The sequence below is a fragment of the Mesoplodon densirostris genome, chromosome 6 (assembly GCF_025265405.1).
Source record: "Mesoplodon densirostris isolate mMesDen1 chromosome 6, mMesDen1 primary haplotype, whole genome shotgun sequence".
Taxonomy (NCBI): Eukaryota; Metazoa; Chordata; class Mammalia; order Artiodactyla; family Ziphiidae; genus Mesoplodon; species Mesoplodon densirostris.
In genome coordinates this window covers 45,581,716-45,602,860 of record NC_082666.1, presented here as the reverse complement: position 1 = coordinate 45,602,860, position 21,145 = coordinate 45,581,716, and the positions used below count along the sequence as shown (strand labels likewise).

At 48.8% G+C, this 21,145-nt stretch overlaps 2 protein-coding genes across 7 annotated transcripts in view; one reads left to right on the top strand and one right to left on the bottom strand.

Moving 5' to 3' along the window:
- FAM219A (family with sequence similarity 219 member A) overlaps positions 1 to 17,945 on the bottom strand; it is a 55,314-nt gene extending 37,369 nt beyond the window's left edge. For 4 of the 6 annotated variants that reach the window (XM_060101773.1, XM_060101774.1, XM_060101776.1 and 1 more), the window contains exon 1: positions 17,591 to 17,945. In XM_060101773.1, coding sequence (XP_059957756.1) covers positions 17,591 to 17,650 — 60 coding nt within the window. In that variant the 5' untranslated portion in view covers positions 17,651 to 17,945. The remainder of the gene's footprint in view (positions 1 to 17,590) is intronic. The other 2 variants (XM_060101775.1, XM_060101779.1) reach the window with 1 other exon arrangement.
- Positions 17,946 to 18,224: 279 nt separating this feature from the next.
- Positions 18,225 to 21,145, top strand: part of DNAI1 (dynein axonemal intermediate chain 1) — a 63,962-nt gene continuing 61,041 nt past the window's right edge. The window contains exon 1 of the mRNA XM_060101357.1: positions 18,225 to 18,431. Coding sequence (XP_059957340.1) covers positions 18,402 to 18,431 — 30 coding nt within the window. The 5' untranslated portion in view covers positions 18,225 to 18,401. The remainder of the gene's footprint in view (positions 18,432 to 21,145) is intronic.

Genomic DNA, 21,145 nt, shown 5'->3' with positions numbered 1-21,145 from the left:
GCTGGCTTGCATGTATGCTGTGGGGTAGATGTACCATGATTTATTTAATCAGTCCCCACTGATGGAGATTTATGTTGTTTGCTTTCTTTTCTTTTTCCCCCTCACTATTATAATGTTGCAGCTATTATAACTACTATAATGTTATAATATTATATATATTTATATATTTATAACTATATATTTATAACTATTATAATATCTTGGAGGGGGGTAGTCTTTATACACTTGTCTATTTCTTCAGTTTAATACATTCCTAGAAGTAGAACTGCTGAGGGGGTCAGTGGGCATGCACACATTATGTTGCCAGTTTTCTTTCCAGAGAGGCTGTGATAATGTACATTTTCACCAAAGCGGTATAGGGGATACTCAGGTTTTGAAGTCAGAAGACCTGGATTATATGGTTGTAAGGCCAGCTGGCTGTATGAGCTTTGGCAAGTTACCTTTCTTAATATCCCTTTACTTTCCAGGCCAGTGTTAGAATTAAATGAAACAATGTATGTATTGGGTTGGTTCATTTGGGTTTTTCATAAGTAAGATGTTATGGAAAAACCCAAATGAACTTTTTGGCCAGCCCTATATAAAACACTTTGCAGAATGCCTGGCACCTATAGCAAATGGTAGCTCTTTTTTGTTTTATGTTGTTCTCTCCTCATTTACTTGGTTTCCATCTAGTCTAAAGTATTCATCAGTCCCAATTTCCTCGGCCACAAAAGGGAGCTTGGGATACTAACGAACTCGAGATTTTCTAATCAGCAGCAAGAGGTATTGCCCCCTTACTGAGTCTGAATTTCCCAGGAAAGCTTTGAAGCCAATTTCCAGAGCTCTATCTTTAGTGACTAAATCACAAGGAGACAAGCTCTCTGCCTTTCAATGACCTTTCCTAGGATCTTAATCAGGCCATGCTTTACTTCCCAGAACGCTGCCGATCTGGCCATTTCAACAGCTGGCCCTTCAGCTCGCCCTTCAGCTCTCCAAAACAGGACACTGCATTAAGCCCTGGAGGCTACAAAGAGCGCATGGAAAACAGATAGGAGACAGACCTTAAGACACCTGTACCCTGGGACACTGGGGAGTCCAGCTTAAATTCCCAGCCCTATGTCCTTCCACAGTCTGGCCCAAAAGCAGGAGGGTTGGAACTGGATTATGGCTTCTTGGGGCTTTAAGTTCCAAAAGTATGGGTTTAGGGTTGAAATTAACCAGGTCCCAGTGACAGAGGTTGCTCAGTGACAACTCTCCAAACTGCCAAAAGGGGGCAGTGTAGTGTTATGTTTAAGAGCATGGGCTTGACTCCACACACCTGGGCTTGAAACAGGGCTTTGCCACGAATTAACTGTGTGACTTTGGGTCTCACTTGCCTTCTCTGAAGATTAAGGGTATACCTTCTTCATACTGTTGAAAGGATGAAATTAAATGTCTGTCTGGTGGCAGACACACAGTACTCATAAAAAGCAGGACACCAGTCTTCAGGGTGTATATGATTGAATATGATAGTCAGATATGACATGGTGTTACCAAATAAAAGAGAGGAGAAGATTGACTCCATTTATTTATTCATTCATTTGTTCATTCAGCCTTTCATTCAAAAGATATCTAGTGAATGTTTACTGTATGTTAGGAAACTTGTGAGGCACACGAAACATAAAGGGAAATAAAAATAGATATGACCTCTGCCTTCATGAAACTTGGTCTTCATAAGGACCCATGTGAACAGAATAATCATACAAACATATGTAAAATTATAAATGTAAAAAGTGAAATAAGGAGAAGGCCATTGAACAAGTCTAGAGGTCAAGAGAAGCCCTCTGTGATGAAATTATAGCTGAGCTAAGATCTGAAGGATGTGTAAGAGTAACCAAAAAAAAGGTAGGGCTTCCCTGGTGGCACAGTGGTTGAGAGTCCGCCTGCCGATGCAGGGGACATGGGTTCATGCCCCGGTCCGGGAAGATCCCACAGGCCGCGGAGTGGCTGGGCCCGTGAGCCATGGCCGCTGAGCCTGCGCATCCGGAGCCTGTCCTCCACAATGGGAGAGGCCACAGCAGTGAGAGGCCCGTGTACCACACACACACACAAAAAGGTAGAAGGTGCAGGAAAGGCATTTCAGGCAGAAGGAACAACATGAGCAAAGGTTCCAAATCAGAAGGGAGTCTAGAACATCAGAGAAAGGGAGGAAAAGCCAGTGAGGTTGGGTGCGGTCATGGGGTATGAGATCATCTGGAGAGGAAGGCAGGAGCCAGACCACACAAGGCCTTGTAGGCCATGTTAAAGATTTGAGTCTTCATAGTAAGAACAAGGGGGAAGCTGTTAAGATGTAACGTGCTGTATTGGACATCCTTGCTACTTGGCAATGCTTTCCTCTGCTATTTCCTTTCATGGGAATGAAAAGGATAGGGCTTTACACAATTCCTGCTGCAGCCATCCAGGAGAAAGGAGCAAAAAAGTACTCTGCAGCAGGCCTCTTCCCAAGACAGAATGAGTCCCTCTAGATCCTCACTGCCCAAGGAAGAACTAGACAGGAAGAATGTGCATGGGGCAACCAGGGCTGTGAGACTCATCAGAAATTCTATACTGGGTAAATGGGCTGTCACTACAAAGCTAATGTTTTCTGGCTGCTGTGTAGCCAGCCTCCAATTCTCAGCTTCCCTGCACTATCAGATGCTCCTTTGCATTGGACATAATGACTAAGGGACTAACACCTATTAGGCTGGGTGGTGGTGGTGCAGCACTCCTGGGGGCAGGGTTCAGGTTGGCAGGAAGCAGCTCTCAAGTTCTGTGTGCCTTTCTGGTTAGCTGGCTCACAGTACCCGTGGGGCTTGCACTGTTTGCTTGGGGCATATACACACTTAGAAGTGCAAAGTCTTTCCAGTCTCTCCTGTGTGAGGAGAGACACTGGGAGTGAAGATACTGGGCAGCACAGGAATGCTAGAAGTCCCAGAAGGTGGTGGTCGTGTTCTAGCCCTCAGAAGTTTTTGAACTTGGTTGGAAAGAGAAAGGGCCTAAGAGTGCTGGAGCTGCCCATCCAACCCCTCCTCCTGCCTCTCCCAGTCCACAGTCGGGCTAAACAGGAAACCAGGCTTGGGTGCCTGCCAGGGCCCAGGCTGGGGCAGGAAGCTCAGGAAACAAGTGAGAAAGACTCTCCTCAGCATAGAAGAAGGCTGCTCAGAAATCCCTGGGAAGGTAAAATCAACCCAGTTCCTGCTGAACAATCTCCCAGGGGAGGAAGAGACTGGAACTGCCTCTACTCTCCAGCATGGCCAAGTGCGGCACTCACAGGAGTCACAGAGCTCAGACCTAGAAGCTTCATAAGGAAAGACAGTGCTGCCTCAGTGAGAACACACTCCAAGTAAGGACCCACCCCTCAGAACCCAGGTCCACTGGGAAGCGGGTTGGGTACATGTGGTCTAAAGACATCCTAGGGCCATCTCGGGTTGATAAGGAAGGAAGTGATGGAATAGGGTAAGGGCAGTGGTAGAAAAAGTGGACCTAAAAGAAGAAAGGGCTAGGGATATCTGTAATATCTCTGGGGACAAAGGCAGAGAATTGACAGGGGTTCTCTGTTGTCCAAATGTGAAGGAAACTCCTGATGAAATAATGGACTGAGTCACAGACAGAGAACAGACTTGTGGTTGCCAAAGGGGAGGAGGGATGGGGGAGGGATGGATTAGGAGTTTGGGATTAGCAGATGCAAACTATTTTATATAGAATGGATAAACAACAAGGTCCTACTGTATAGCACAGGGAACTATATTCAATATCGTGTAGTAAACCATAATGGAAAAGAATTTGAAAAAGTATATATATATATATCTGAATCATTTTGCTGTACAGCAGAAATTAAAACATTATAAATTAACTATACTTGAATGAAAATAAATTTAGAAAAAAAGAATGGACTGAGGCGATAGCCATCAGTGGCTGCTAAAAGCATTATGTGAAAGGCTGATGGAGGGATCAGGCTAACTACACAACTAATCAATCTGAACAACACAAAAAGTAGGACAACCATGTGTCCTGTGCCTCCTGACATGATGCAATAGGAAATACAAGGCACCACCTTAGAAGGATCCTTCACAAAAATGTTGAATCAAAATCTGATCAGGGGCTTCCCTGGTGGCGCAGTGGTTGAGACTCTGCCTGCTGATGCAGGGGACGCGGGTTCATGCCCTGGTCCAGGAGGATCCCACATGCCGAGGAGCGGCTGGGCCCGTGAGCCATGGCCGCTGAGCCTGCTAGTCCGGAGCCTGTGCTCCACAACGGGAGAGGCCACAACAGTGAGAGGCCCGCGTACCGCAAAAAAAAAAAAAATCTGATCAGACCTTGAGATTTAATTACCACTTTGCAGAAATACAGGAGATAGAGGACTATAGATGAAATAATTATTCAGAGTAATCCAGTGGGTGGGTACAGGTGAAATAAGATTAGCCCTAGGTTGATAGTTATTTGAGTGGTTCATTTTACTTTTTTCTCTACTTTATATGTGTTTGAAATTTTCCATGACAAAATGTTTTAAAATTTTGAAGGTCTGCAGACAGGAAACTGCCTCCTTCTCTAGCCCACAGACCTGTGGGAAGAGTAGTTGCAACGTGGACTTTTTCAAATATTTCTTGAGCCCTGAGAGTTGGCCTTTGAGAGTGGAAACAGCAGCAGGACATCCTCCACTAGCCTCAGTATTGGGGTTCTCCAGGAAGGTCTACTCCACCAACAGGACTCTGCAATAGCCATGGCTGGGATGGAGAGGGCCTCCTCCAGCCCAGGCCCGCTCAATGGAACCCCCTCTGGGAATCAGTGGGAGCACAGAGCACCTCCATCTCTAGCCCGGCCTGATCAGGGCCCTGTCAAGGAGGCCAAGGACTCTTCTCATTTGGTGATAAGTAGAATAAACCATCTTTTCACCCTCTCCTGTAAGAGCTCCCTTGGGAAGCACATGCAAAAAACGGAAATCACCAACCCCTTAATCACCATCAACTTTTAGATCAGAAATGATACAGTAATTTGCAGTTCATTTTCATGTGCATGATCTTCTTTATTTATAAAATAAATAAATAAAATAAATAGTCTGAAAGATTAGGAACCTGGCCAAAGGTCATAACAAAAGGGCTAGAGCTAGAATGTACCCAGCCAACTTCCTACCAAGGCTGTGCATAGCTCCTGCCCTGGGGCCCATGTCCTTCACTAGCTCTCCCTGATCTCTGCACCCCTCTCAAGGATACTCAGACCAATTCCCCTCATGGGGATTCCCTAAGACTACCTGGCTGCTGTAGCTCAGCCCCTGGCGAACGAAGGATCTGAAACATGAAGTTCCATCAGGAAGTTGATAAGGAGGCTGATAGATGAGCAAACCCTGGGGGCTGACTGGTTCCATTTGGTGCCAATGTTTTCTACCATCCCCCAATTTGGTCTCCCTCCTTGACTCCATGTAATTTTCCCTCCTCTTCCCCAAACTACTTACTAGCCACCACCGCCTCCCTACGTCATTATCCCCACTTGGCCTTTCTCTAAGCTTATGATCTCCTCTGAGCCAGGGCTGGAAGCAGCAGGCCCGCTGAGAGCAAAGAGGACTTTCTGGAAGCTGAAACCCTCAGGGAACCCCTCTGGGATTTGCAGGAGGCCCAATGGAGGCCCCTCTCACCAGCTGCTGCAATTTACATGCCAATGTGACTGTTGGCTTTCCCACCAGAAGTAGGCCTGCTCCTGGACAGAAGAGCTTGTAGCATTTGGTTTTTGTGGTAAGGAGAACGTGAACCCCATGTCTGCCACACAAAGAACAGGACATCCAGGGTGGCACTCTTGCCTCCCTCTAAGCTCCAGATATCTATATATTTTCATCTCCAGGAGGATGTGTGCAAGTCATCCAGTGGTGGAAGATCCAGGTAGGAGTTCTTCATCAGCAGAGCTAAGTTTTTTGCTCACTAAATATTACACATCACAACTCTATTAACAGCTTTTCCAGCCTCACAACAAAGTGGGCAGCACAATCATCAGCTGTGCTATTACCAACAGGAGAGCAGCTGGACTGGCTCTCCCATGCTCTCCTGTGTCTTTCTCTCCTGAAAGCTGACCTTATGGTGCAAAGGGAGAGGATGGAGAAAGGCCAGTTTGTAAGGGACTCAGACTGCAAACTCAGCTGGGAGCCCCCACCCCACTTCTGGGAGCAAGGAGCAAGTCCCTCCTTGTCAGGGCACTCAAGCCCTTTCTCATCCTGTGGTCTGAGCTCAAACATCACTTTCTCACAGGAGCCCTGCCTGACATCCCCAATCTAAGATGCGAGGCTTTATTGTTCTCTCTCATGTCTTTTCTGTCACTTGTCATAGTTTGTCATTGTAATTTTGTTTGTGTGCTTTATTTGTTTAGTATCTTTCTTTCCCACTGGATTGCCAGTTCATAAAGGTAGGGACCATGTTTGCTTTATTTATCATATTATTCCTTGTGTCTGGTATAGTGTCTTGCATATATCAGATGCTCAAAAGATATTTTTTGAGTAATAAATGAGTGCCCCAATCCATGTATCCCCCTGACTCTCCCACAATTCCCCACATGTACCTTCTACTCTGCTAACAAACTCCGGCCTAGTCATCCCCCTCTGGGTCTCTCCTGCTCCCCTCTTTAGAATCACCTCCTCCCCACTCTTTTTCTCATTTTTAAAGGATGCAGCTGTAGTCTTCTGTAGTTCTGTTTCATGAGAGCAAGTTTCTTCTTTGTCAGACTGTGAGCTTTGGGAGCAGAAGCTATCTGCCAAGGAGTTAAAAGAGGAGTTGGGGTGATGAGACTTACAACACAACACATCAACGTGGACACTCCAAATCAGGATATCATATGTATCAAGTTATATGCCACAGGTTATAGAGGCTTTGGGGCTTGGTTGAGAACTCACTAGAATAGTCAGAGAAGGCTTCCTGGAGAAGGGGTGTTTATATGGACCTTTGAAGAATGTGTAGGAGTGGAATAGGCAGAGAAGAAGAGGGGAGAGAATATTTAAGAGGAGGTCTCAAGATGCCAATAGGTGAGGAGAGGTGAAGGGCCTGGCTGGACCTACCAGGAAGAAAGTTGGCATGAATGGTAGAACGCATGGCCACCTGGAAGGGCAAAAACCTAGTGTAGATGCCTCAAAAGCCAGTGGAGAAATTTAAGTTGATGCAGAAGAACTGAAATTAAGTCCCAGATGGTGAGGGAAATATCATGGGCTTGGGAATCAGGATACCTGGGTTCTAGTCTAGGCCATGCCAACCTCCAGCTGGGCAATGGCCAAGCCTATTTATCTTTGTGGAATTCTGCTTGCATATCTGTAAAATAGGCAAAAATTATTTTCCCAATCTATTGCACATGGTGGAGTTCAGGTGCTTTGGAAACATCTTTGCATCTACCTTAGAAAGAAATTTAAGGTAAGGATAAGACAACTGCATCCATAAACTTCACACAGAGACAATGTATTAAGGCCACAGGACAGGTAGAATGGAGAGTTCACACCTTAGTGAAGGAAAAGAAAGGATGCATGAAGAATGGGGCATTTTTGTGATTGGCCTTGAAAAATAGGAAAGATTAGCAAACACATACTAACAGAAAACTAGGAGAGTGTTGCTCATACTAAGTTCCACAATGAATTTTTTTTTTTTGCGGTACGCGGGCCTCTCACTGTTGTGGCCTCTCCCGCTGCAGAGCGCAGGCTCCGGACGCGCAGGCTCAGTGGCCATGGCTCACGGGCCCAGCCGCTCCGCGGCATGTGGGATCTTCCCGGACCAGGGCACGAACCCGTGTCCCCTGCATCGGCAGGCGGACTCTTAACCACTGCGCCACCAGGGAAGCCCCCACAATGAATTTTTTAGGGCATGTTTATATTGCACATACTTAACAGAGCCATGTTTATTGCTAGAATGTTGTTCCTAGCTCCTGCTTTACAAAGACTGTGGCATTTTGCAAAGAGCAATGTGTCTTCTAGGTGCCTGGCCTTTGGCCCAGTTTAGGAACTGCTACCACAGGAAACGAGAGGCAATGGAGTCCAAAGGTAGAAGCACGTCCACACTCCCACCTAACTGCCCTGGTTCCTCCCTGTGAAGCCACAGATAACATGAAGTCTAACCATCTTTCCTTTCTTAACTCCAGTCCTTTAGGCATTTGAAAACCTTAAAATGCTTTTTCTAAGACTGCTGTTGTTTTTATTTTGTTTTGTTTTGTTTTTGCAGGCTGAATAGCCTCAGTTCTTCCAACTATTCTCACAGGACATGGTTTTGACTCTTTCATCATTCTAGTCCCTCCATCTTTTGAATAATGACATCAGCACAAAATGCAGGACTTTAGATGGCACTGACCAGGGCAGAGTAGGACTATCACCTCCTAGGACCTGAACTCCAAATTTCTATTAACGTAGCCTAATAGCACACTAGCTTGTCTGGTGTCTGTGTCACATAGTAGACTTCCATTAAGCATCTGTCCACATAAGCACTAGCTCTCTTTGAAGGTCTGCCATAGTCTACCCACTCACACAGCCTTAGCCTGATTCCTATTTAAATTCCACATTGCTGAATTCAGCCAGCTACATCTCTGAGAATAAGAGTCACATTACACACATGTGGTAGAGTTTCCACTAAATATGAAACCATCACCTCTCTAGCCCCAGTGGACTCTTACCTGTATTAGCAGCCAGCCTAGACCAAGATGTCACTCCAGGTTCTTGCTTTGATTCTACATTGCTAAGGCAAAGGGCTATCTTATTTCATATGTGTCCTGAGTTCAATATAACAATATGTACAGCTACTAAATATGATCATGAAACCTCGACTGACGATAATGTATGTACAATATCAATATTTTGGATAGTGGCAGCCCCACCGTAATCTGTACTGGTCAGATCACATGGAGAGGGCTGTGTCTACTTCCGGGGGTGAGAAACTCAAAAGTACCCACTAGAGCAGCGAGGACGACTAGGGATTTGGAAACCAGACTCCAGGAAAATGGTGGAAGGAAAAAGCAAAGCGTTTAGCGTGGGAAAAAGAGTGCTAAGGCTGTATAGCCCACGGTAGGGCCTTTTCCTCGCCAGGAACTGCTGGCTTAAGGATCTCCTCTTATAGCCTACTCCTTCTTCTTGCTCCTTTAGCCAAGGGCTTATAGTTTCATCTTAAGCATGGCCAATGCCTTATGAGATATTTATGAGATCTCTTTCTGAATCTGCCTCTTTTCCCCTCTTACCTGCTCAGCAGAGTCAAGGTTCTTCCCTCTTACATGGCCTGTTTCCAAAGGATTATTTACTTTATATCAAGTCAATACTTCAAAAACCCACACTGAAAATCAGGGGAGGAAAGTTCAGTTTTCTCCATTCATTTCTTAAAGAACCATATCCTAAGACTCCAAACCTCAGTGAAACAGACTGCTAAGCTGGCTTACATCTCCAAGAGACTTCTTTTCCTGTGTTCTTTGCCTAGGATAACTATGATGATTCAGGGCTTCAAGGATGGCAAGCAGAAGCCTAGAACTGATGTTCCCCCCACTGAAGACTATGGCAGACATGGAAACATAACCATGTCACTGTTTCTCATTGAACCAGGACTCAGCCTCAGGATCTACCTTAACACATGCTCCAGGCAGCCATTACTGATCAATGGGCATTGGCATAAGGGGTGAATAGAACTGAGGCATGAAGCAGCCACACCAGGATTAAAAGTAAAATACAGGGGCCTCCCTGGTGGCGCAAGTGGTTGAGAGTCCGCCTGCCGATGCAGGGGATACGGGTCCGTGCCCCGGTCTGGGAGGATCCCATATGCCGCGGAGCGGCTGGGCCCGTGAGCCATGGCCGCTGAGCCTGCGCGTCCGGAGCCTGCACGTCCGGAGCCTGTGCTCCGCAACGGGGGAGGCCACAACAGTGAGAGGCCCGCATACCGCAAAAAAAAAAAAAAAAAAAAAAAAAAAGTAAAATACAAAATGGGTAAGGTGTACAGTATATGAATTACATCTCAATGAAGCTGTCAAAAAAAAGAAAAGTTAATGGTGAAAATGCTGATTTCACCAAAGCAGTGTTTAGTAGAGGGGCTTGGGAAGTAAATCCCCCTCAGCACTGTCTTGAGAAAAATGAAGCACCTGACCTCATTTGGTCAGAAGCAAAAATATTTGCTTCTGCATCCGCCAAAGTTCACTAAGAACTTCCTACTGATGGCAACAAGTTCAGACCCTGACACAAAGCAGCAACATCCCATTAGAAACTAGCATAGGGCAAAATGGCGTGACTTATAAAATAGTCTCAAAAGTGCTGGGAAGAATAGAAATCTAGACCCGATCAGAAGAGAGACTAATTTCTAAGTCAGGGTTTCCCAAAGAGTATTCCATGAAACACAATGGTTCTGTAAGACGTTAATAGATGTAACATGAAAAAAGGTTCCATAGTTCTGTAAGTTTGAGAAGCACTGGATTAAACAAAGCTGGAAAATTTCTTTATTGCAGGGCTTCTCAGAGTCATTAAAATGCTAGTAAACATTGTGATAGAATGGAGTTATAGGGTTTCCCAAAGGAATTTGTCTATAGGTACTTTTTTCCCCCCATAGAGTATCTCAAAGGACCAATATTCCTAAGAATATACTATAGGAAATGCTGGTCTGAGCCATGCTTGACTGAGAGCTTCACTAATTCCTCTATAAGGATAAAATTGGGAATTAATATGGGAACTATAAATCATTTATAACTTGTACATGTTTAAGTTAACTACATAGTAAAATATATATATGGTTCTCACTCCATAGTTTGGGTGCAGTTAATTCGCTAAAACTTAGTTAAAGTACCCCTTCAGGTATTGTTATAAATAGATAGATGGGGTGGACTTTGGTTATGACAGCCAAGAGTCTGGTGATGAAAACAGGCAAAACCAGGACAGGAACCACAGTGGCTGGGCTCATTTCTGCCTGGGTGTGGCTTCTTGTCATACTTAATACTTCCCAGGGCTAGAATGGTCATTCAGAGAACATTCTTTATGGCCATTAGTCCTCTCTTACTTGTGTACACACTCACATACATCATCATCATCACAGAAACTTAAAATTCACCCTCAAGAAACACAACCATCTGATCCTCAGTTTGACATCTCTGAATAACAACAACAAATTCAAGTACATATTTGCTTGAACTAGCTCCTAAGAATGTAAAATCTAGAGGGATCTCCTACTAGCCCCCATCTACCTGTTCTCCAGCCCAGACCCTCTGGGCCTTCTTCCTAGACAACCTCCCCACTCCCTAGAGCCCAGGAGTTCACTCGGCTGCCCCACAGCGAGGCTGATGGGTCATGTGCCAATTTCTGAACTCCAGAGCGGAGCCAGATCCACAGCTGGCTCCAGCTCTGCCCCCTTCCTGCCTTCCTTTCTCCACCCAGATGGCCAGATTCCCACCAGAGTCTCCTAAGGAAACAATGACTTGCGAGCCTGCTGAGCCACGCCTCTTGTTTCCTTCAACCAGCACCTCTGGGTAGCTGTCCTGAGCCTGATTCTGCGCTTCCTGCCTCCTCTGGGGTTCCCTGCACCAGTTCTCCCAGGGTCTGCTGGAAAGCATGAAGCGGCTAAGCCAGGAAGCTGAGTCTCCCATGCCCCCTTTCCAGACACAAGGCTCCATCTGCCCTCACAAGGAGGGTGAAGGGTCCCTGAAGCCCATCAGGTTCAAGTGAGAAAGGCTCTGTTTTCCATCTCTGTTCACTCTGAGCTATAGTCAGTCAAGGGCAGCAGGCAGTTGGGGGTTGGAAATGACTCAGCTTGACTCCCAGCAGACATGGAGTCAGGTAGCCTCCTGGTACCATGTGCCTCCCTGCAGAGGCTACACTTGGGGCGTCTGAGAAGCCAGGTCACCCCTGAGCAATCTCAACCCAGAAGTCTGCTCCCTGGGCACACCTTGCCTGGAAGATAGCACCCTGGGTGCTGTTTCTACACCAAGTGCAGCTTTCCAGGCTGGTCTCAGAGAAGGGAGGTACATGTCCTTTTCCCTTCTGACTCTTGCAAGTGAAGCAGTAACTCATATACCCATTCTAGAAGAAATCAGTGAAAGGGCCCAGCTCAACCAATCAGCCAGAAAACCATAGGTTTGACCAGAATGATGGTAAAAGCAAGGCCAGAAACTGCAACAGAAACACTCTCTCAGCCAACAAAGGATTTTATTTTTCCTTTATCAAAGTGCTGCAGGGCGGTGGGGGGGCGGGACAACTTACCATGGCTCCTCACTGCCACCAATTCACTTGCATTCATCAAAGCAGGTTACAGAGGAAAAGTACTCACTGGCAGATGAGCACACTTAGCATCCTTTTGAGGCTGTGGGGCTAGTGTTACTCTGCTATTTGGTTTTTCAATAACCCCAAGGCTGCGGCTTCAGAAGCAGAGCAAAGGAAAACAGCAGCCTTCTCCCATATAAGCAGTCCCTGAAGCCAAGAGGTATACAGACCCCCTCACATTTCCTGGGGTGCTGATGGTACCTCTTGCCATCCAGATATACACGCCAGAAACCTGGGAGTCATTCTGGACTCCCTACCTCTCCACCCCACCTCCAAACAGGTACCACATCCTGCCTATTCCACTTTGTTAGTCTCCGTACCTATGTCCCCTCTCTCTTTCTGCTTTAGTGTAGGCCTTTGTCATCTCTTGCCTAGATTATTATTATACCCACCTTCATATTAGTTTTCCAACCTCCAATCTCACCTTTTCCAATCTCTCAACCACTCCTGGAATGACAGTCCTAAACTCAAATTTGATCATGTTATTTCCTTAACTATAACGCTTTATTCATTCAAATGCACCCTTTCGATTCTGCCTCTATGCCCTTTGCCTGGAACTCTTGTCCTCACCTCCTCTTATTGGTCTGCCAAGTTTCTAGTTCTCTTCTAAGAGCCAGTTCAGCAATGTCTCCTGTGTGAAGCCTTCCCTGACTACTTGATGAAAGGCCTTACTGTTTTCCTTTGGCACTGCTGGGCCTGGTTCTTACTTCTTACAGTGTCCATCACCCTGTCTTGACTGTGTATATCCATCCCTGGAGCAAGAGGCTGTGGTATCGAGCTCAGCACAACAGTTAGCAGAAAGTAGGTTCTTAGTGTTTGTTGACTGAGGAGATGAGCAATAAGGGAGGAGCTGGAGGCCTGAGCAAACCTGATCCTCACTTTGCAGTATAGGAAGAGAGAGAAGGGTGTGCCTCTTCCTAGAACCTGAGAAATGCTACTGGGTCATGAGTTACATGGACCATTAGGAGAATCCACCCTTAAACTGAAGAGTCATTTTACTACAAGGAGATGACTTAAGGCTCCCAGAACACAGAATAGATGTAGGTCAATTTTCCATAGTGGCTTCTTGCTAGCTTTACAATGTTCCCTCTGCCACTTTCACGAGCCGCTATGACCCGCTCACTAAATTAATGTCCTGACCATCCCCATCCCTGAGTGCAAGGAGTCAGGAGGAGTCTGAAATTCCTTTCCAAGCTCACGTGGTCAAAGGGTCAGAACCTCAGCTTTCCTCATCTTCTCCCAAGCAAGGTGTCCTAGGAATGCCCTACAGTGATCACCACTCTTTCCTAACATGTATCTAAAACCTTCCTGTAGCCATTTGAGCCCATCTTTCTCCTGGCCACCCCCTGGAGAGAACTCACTTATCTTCATCTGTAAAGTACCTGGAACTGAGCATATGCTCGTGAACTATACAACTGAGTTAACAGATAACCTGGGTTTCAGTGAGGCCAGACTAGTATTTCTCTCAAGAGCACAGAGACCCTGTCTGGTGCCATATGTACTTCTTCCCCCCCCCCCCCCCCCGCCCCCACCAAACCTCTTCCTCTCCATTACAGCCAAAGAGAAGACATAGACTGTGAGGCTGTACCAACCAGCCCAGCAGACAGACAGTAGGGCCAGAGAGCCTATCCCTGCTGCTCATACAAACAATAGCCCAAATTCAACACAATTGCTCAACAGAGAGCCTTGGACAGCTGGGAGCTTCCCTAGATCAGTAAGGTGTGTGGCTTGGCCATAGAACTGACATACAAGGTGCGCCTATCCCTGTCTTTGCGAAAATCTGTGCTCAGAAACACTCAGGATTGTGGGAGATAGACACAGGAGGAGTGGAACCCAGGGACTAGGTCTCCCAGAGGAGCTTTCATTCCTTTCATGAGGAGACAGAAAGAGACCTTGGGGAGCTCTCAGGGATAGGCCCAGGCCTGGTTCAGCTGCTGCGATGCAGCCAGGCCAATTAAATAATTGGTGTGATGAGGAAAGTAGGGAGGCAGCTCCCCTCAGGCAAACTCCCACCCCAGACAGGAGGCTCCGTGCAGCTGTGGCAACAGCAGCAGCAACAACAGAGCAGGGATCTCTTCCTCTTCCTCCCACTAGCTGAGAGCTAATGCTTAAATTAGCATCTTGGAAACACCCAGATCTGCTGGCTGCGCCTTCTCTCCTAGCTCCTGCCACTCCCCCTAGGCCTCCTTTTCAAACGCAAGTTTCTCTTTCAAGTAAATTTTAAAAAAGATGTTTTCCACCTAGAATTCATCTCTCCAAGTAAGGAATGGCCTCTGGATTCTTCCAACCACTATGGATGGGAGAGCGTTATTTGATGATCAACCCCATGTGACAGGCCACTATCGGTACAGCTTGGTCCAGAAAGGGGCAATGATACCGACACAAGCATTGCCTTGTTTCCCTTAGGGCTCAAGGAGACAGCCCCGCCTCGGCCCTCAGAGGGACTCACACTGAGGGGGTGAGCAAGAACAATAACTTCTGCTGAACTGAGAGCTCCAGGAGCCAGGGCTATGTCTGTGTCTATGTTGCTAACCACTGTGTCCCCAATACCTAGTACAGTACCTGGAACAGAGCTGGTGCTCAATAAATATTTGGTGAATGAATTTGCTGAATCAATTATATCAGGTCACTATGATATTCTTTGGAAGAGTGAGGCGCTATTGTTTAAACTTTGTTTTTGTTTCTTTTTGTGCGGTACGCGGGCTTCTCACTGTTGTGGCCTCTCCCGTTGCGGAGCACAGGCTCCGGACGCACAGGCTCAGCGGCTATGGCTCATGGGCCCAGCCGCTCCGCGGCATGTGGGATCTTCCCAGACCGGGGCACGAACCCGTGTGCCCTGCATCGGCAGGCGGACTCTCAACCACTGCACCACCAGGGAAGCCCTATTGTTTAAACTTTAAAGAAATAGTTTGTCTTCATTTCATAACTGGGAAACTGAGTCCAGAGAAGAGAGATTTCCTAGAGGTCTTAATAAATAATGGCAAAAAACGAAATAGGTCACAGCTGAGTCTGAGACCCTGGTTTTTAAGGTCTACCCAAACACCCCTAAAGGGCCACTTTGCCCTTCTCTTCTGCAGTATGCCAACTTGATTCATTATGCCCCAAAATCTCCACACAAGATTCTGCTGGTCTCAACAATACAAAGAGCATTTAAGGAGTTCTGGTGATCCTCTAGAGTTTGACCTGGGAACAGTGGTGGAGAGGCAGAGATCTGCAGGGCAATGGCTATGACCCCCAAATGGTGGATGACTGTATTGCTACTTCCATAAGGCTCTCATTCAACCTCAACAAAGTATCCTCTTGCAGAGAATGGCTCTTTTAGCCTTCAAGAAAAGGGTGTGAAGGTGGTCACAGCTTTTCTGATAAGTGCCTCCTTGCTGTAAGCACTTCTACTTCAGAGCCACACAGATCAGAAGCAGCCCAGCAGTCTTCTGAGGACACTACTCACTCAAACCATCATTGAAAACTTCAGGCAAAAACAGAGGCATCAGGGACAACTGAGAGAACCTGGTGACCCCTTCCTTCTCCCCTCTCCATGGACAGCTATTGCCTCCCTCCTTAGGAAGCCCAGATGCGAGGCAAGAACCAACTCATTGCTTTCTTCTCATTCACTTGGAACTTCTCCTTCTTCTCATTCACTTGGAACTTCTCCTTCATCTGCCCTCCCTTTTGATTCTTGATTAGATACATACAACTGGAAGGGCAATCTAGTTTGACAAGCCAGGTCGGCTGGAAAGATAATTCAGAAAGCAGCGTTCTCTTAGCCCAGCCCAGAGTTCTTCAAGTTCATGGGACAGACTTCTCAACCAGGATTTTCTGGCCCTCAAATAACCCAATGATGGCATCAGGCTAGGAAAAAAGTCCAGCAGCATCTCTCTCCCCAGTTTAATATTACACTTCTGTAGAGCTTCTCTGTTTGGGCTTCTAGAACTAAGTAGACACAAAAGGGGGAAAAAGACACTTATCTCTGGCTAGGTGGCCTCTAATGATTCTCTCTACCATCCCCCAAAAGGTGTGGCTTAGAGTTGGTCATGGGTCCCTGCCAAGGTCTGTCTTGGCTACTGTAATGGATAGATTACTTGCTCAGAAAGCCACAAAGCACATCTGTCAGCCAGGGGCGGGGGTCCCAAGGGCAGAACCTGTCCCTCACCTCCGCCTAACACAGAGGGAAGAGGGTTAGGGAGCCCCAGAGCTTCAAGACCTGGAGAGCTCTGCTCAGCTCTAGCTGAGCACATAGAATAGGGCATCCACACCTTCAGGTTCCTGGCCTGCCTTGCCTCCTTCCAGCTCCCACCTGGGCTCCAAGGGGGAAAGGAGAAGGAAAAGCAAAGCGAACAGAGCCGGGCACTCCCTCCCTTCTCCCAGTTGGAAAGACGCCGCCGCTAGGCCTCGGCGTCTCTCGCCCGGCGGATGTACAAGCCAGTCAGGTAGACGCCCCGGGACGGTGGCCAATGGGTATGGTCTCCCCTAGGCCGGCCTCCGTGCATCGCCCTCCCCCTTCCATCCCCTCCGCGCCGGCAGCGATGACATCATTCTTCCCTGACTCCGGGACCGCGGACAGGCGGCAGGATCGGCGCCCAGCAAGGACTCCAAGCACATAGGCCTAGGATGCCGGGGGCTCTTCCGAACCGGTGGACACAGGCGGCTCCAGTGCGGCCCCGCCCCCTCTCCTGCCGGTTCCCCAGCTCTCTCATGTGCGCTCCGGATTCTCCATCTCGCCACCGAGCTCTTTCCTTCCCGGCTCCAGCACCCCCAGCCTAGATTGACTGCACTCTCTTCCGGAGAAGAACGGAATTCCCGGGTCCTGCATGGATCCCCTGTCCCCACTCATCCTCTGCCCAGGCCCTGCGTTCCCATCCAAAGCCAGTGAACTGTAGAGGAGGCCCCTCCTCCTCTACAAACCTATTCCCGTCCCTCAGACAGCCTGCTCCTGGCCCCCTCCCCCGCTTTGAGCATCACAGGCCTCTAGGTCTAAACGCCTCCCTACCTCTCATCCCAGTCCCCTGGGCCTGCCACCGTCGGTGCCCCAAGACAGTTCCCTTCCTTTCTCCGCTATGGGCCTCCCTCCACTAACGGTGTGCACCATTATGCCCCCGCTCGGTTCCATCCGACGGCGCTCCCCGTAACTCCGTTGGCCTGCCTCCGCTGACAGTGCTCTCCGCCCTTACAGGCCCCTTTGCTGTCATCCCACGTATCCTCCCACGGTTTTCTAGTCCTGCAAGTCCCCCTCCCCCGGCGATGCGTTTTCACGGCTCTCTACTCCAACCGAGGCGCCCCCTCCGCACAGTCCCCAAGGCTTGACTCCCTCCCTCCCCCTCAGGCAGCGTCCCCTCCCGGCCCTGGCCTGCCCGCCGCCCGCCCCCTCACCAGCGGCTGCATCTCCGAGTGCGCGGTGGGCACCTGGAACCGGTCGATCTCCTCCATCATGGTGCCGGTGGGCTAGGCGGCCGGGGGTCGGGCGCGGCCAGAGACGCCGACGGGACCGCGCGGGGCGGCGGCCCCAGGAGCCGGGTCGGTGGTGCAGACTAGGCCGCCCCGGACCAGTCGGGCAGATGGAGGGTGGGCACGAGGCGGGAGGTTTGCAGGTGGGCTGAGGCCGGCGTGGCTCCGTCAGCTTGCCTAGCGCTACAGCGACCGTGGCCCTGCAGAGCCGCAGGTCTTGCCTCGCCTCCACCTCCGCCGCCGCCTCCTGTCAGCAGCTCAGCCACTGCCGTGACTCTGCAACTCCACTTCCGGGTCCGGGACACCGCCTGATCCTGCATTATTCATGAGGAGGCGGTGTCTGGGCTCACTAGCCCCTCCCACATGCGGGAGTTCCGAAAGGCGCGGCGGCCGGTCGTTTGGCCTTAGGGGGCGGGGCTTAGTGGAGCTGGTGGTTCCCCGAGCGCCCAGCCCCGCCTTCCCCTCGAGCAGGGAGGGGGCATCAGAGGCGCCTGCGCCTTGGCTGCCGGTTAGTTGCTGGTTAACGGCGTCAGGGAGGAGCCGTTTCTATTCTGCTAGGGCGCTGGGACCCACAACGTCGGGTTGTCCCCAAAGAGCCCCTGAGACTGGGAATTGAAGTGAAAGAGAATCCGGATTTCCTGTGCATGATTGAGGGAACGGACAAACTTCTTGTCCTCAGGCGGGGGAGCGTTTTGTAGGCGCTCCAAGTGTTGAGGCGCTTCCTGCTTCTTCGAAGATGCCCCACAAACCACCGCCTCGTAGGCAGGTAACACACACCTCGACCTGCTCTATTCCGACGACCTCTGACCTTCGCTGCCAATGACCACTGATCATACCTCTGCTGCTGACCCTTCCTCTTCCTTTCCCTGTTGACTTCTGTTCCCCTGATTCCTGGCCTGTGTTCCTAGTGACCTCTGACCCTGTCCTGCTCTCTCCCACTAATCCTAGCCTCCTCTCCCACACTGCCCCCGACCCATTGTTTCCTACCACTCTTTCACCTGTCCTCCTCTCACCGTTCCATTCCCTCACTCCACAGACCCAGCCTGACGGGCCCATCCTCCTTAAACCCCCATCCCCACTCCTACCAATATGTTCCTCATCGTCCTCACAGTCTTGTTGCAAATAAGTAATTTCTCCTGCCCTTTGCTGAGTGCTCAGTGCTGGGCTAGGTGGAGACACTGGCCTTTGGGAACTCACAGGAGAGTACAGGAGAACTGTACCGGAGACGCAGAACAGATTGTGTGTGGGAGTATGGTTCAGATCTTCTGTGTTGTGAGACTTGTGAGGAGAGAGAGTTCAGGCAAAGAAGAAGAGGGCAGAGACCCCTTTCCCATCCCCTTTCACACACGCCTCACTCCAAACTGGCCCCTCCAAACTGTCCTCGTTGCCACCTGGACAGATGTCATCTCTTCTCACAGGAAACCCAAGAGTCACCCCTCTTAACCCACCCAGCTTCACCCTGGAAGGAGAGGTAAGGCCCAGCCTCTCGAGGAGCTCTCTGTGGTGAAGCCACTCAGTCCTTCAAGAATCAGTTTTTCCAAACCGTTTATGAATTATCATCTTGGGACTAATATGCAGTTTCTTGCTTTGTGAGGCAGGGCTTCTACTTACTTATTCTTTTTTTTTTTTTTTTTTTGCGGTATGCGGGCCTCTCACTGTTGTGGCCTCCCCCGTTGCGGAGCACAGGCTCCGGACGCGCAGGCTCCGGACGCGCAGGCTCAGCGGCCATGGCTCACGGGCCCAGCCGCTCCGCGGCATATGGGATCCTCCCAGACCGGGGCACGAACCCGTATCCCCTGCATCGGCAGGCGGACTCTCAACCACTTGCGCCACCAGGGAGGCCCTTACTTATTCTTAAATAAGCACTATCTCAGGCCTAGGTATTTTGAGGTTTGGAGACCAAATCTGTATGCATGCTGTTTGTGACTTTACATATTTGGGTCTGGCCTCCTCCGTATTATTAGCCTTGGCTCCTTTGCTTCTTTCACCTGGCCTTCCATAGCAGGTGCACCCATCATTCTTAGATCTCTGCAACCATGGGGAAGCTGCTATTCCCGTATGGCCTTGCCCTAGTTTTATGTCGGGGTTGAACTGTGTTTTGAAGCTCATGTACTGGGCTTGGGGCTACCGACTTTTAATTTACATGCAGTTTGTTTTAAATTCAGCATTACTGAGGTCTGGTTTACATACAATGAAATGGACCATTTTAGTTGTACATGTTGACAGGTTTTGACGAACCTATATACCACCACAATCAAGATGTAGGACGCTTCCTCTACCCCCAAAAGTTTCCTTGCACCTCGTTCTAGTCCATTCTCCCCAACCTCCCAGCCCCAGGTAACCACTGATCTGCTTTCTGTCACTCCAGATTAGATTTTTCTAGCAGTTCGAACAAGCTTGGGAATCAGTTTCTCCAGCCCATTAGGGGAGACATTAGAGGCTAGGTAAGCTGAGAACAGAGAGAGGTGACAGCAGACAGGAGACAGAAACCCAGGTCCACTGGCCTTGCACACATCAGCACTGCCCCTTGGAGGGAAGGGTTGTTTTAGAACGGGGTAAATATCGGTGTGTGTAGTGTGAGCACAAGCTGGGTTGTGCTGGGTTGTATTCATCACCCTCTTGTCTCATTGAGGCCCAGTCTGTGTCAGTGGTGAGCTGGGTGTGGGACTGCCTTGAGAGCCTTGAGAAGTACCTGTCGTCTGGGAACTCAGCTGGGGAGACAGAACACAGGCATATAAAGATAAGGGAGGATAGGATCCCTGGGGCTGAGAGGGAGAGAGACATGCAGGTTGGAGCAGCATAAAAGCTTCAGGGAGTGGGCAGCTATGACTTGGATGCCCGCAGTAGAGAGGGAAGGTCAGGATTGGGTTTGTTAGGGGGCAGAGAAGCGTTTAAATTCCATTGTTTGTATCGCTGATCAAACCTTTTATTGGCTCCCTCTTGCTCTCAGAATAAAGTCCCAAAAGTCCAACTTGCTTAGTATGGCCTACAAGGCCTTGCCAGGTCTAGCCTTTGCTACCTACCCTACTTCATATCGCATCGTTGCTCTGTGACGATTCCACAGTCCCAGCACACCCTGAACTGCCCTCACTTCCTGGAAAGTGACATCCACACTGTCTTTCTCCTCTAGGCCTTTGAAATTGCTGTTTCCGCTGCCTGCCTGGTACAGTCTTTTCAGTCTGCTGCCACCTGCTCCACGCCACCCTGCCCCAAATCTCTCCATCTCCTGTTCATACGTCACATCTCAGTTTGCCCATCATATTCTCCTATAAGAGATTAAGTCACCTTTCCAGAGGCAGGATAAGGTGGTATCCTCACTAGACTATAAACTCTGATGGCAAGGATGGTCTGTCTCATTCATTGTTGATTCCCCTGAGCCTAGCACAATGCCTGGAATATATTAAATTCTGAAAATGAGTTGAATATGAATTCTGAATGCTTCCAATTGTACTTTGGAAATTTTGATCTGAATGAGTTTGA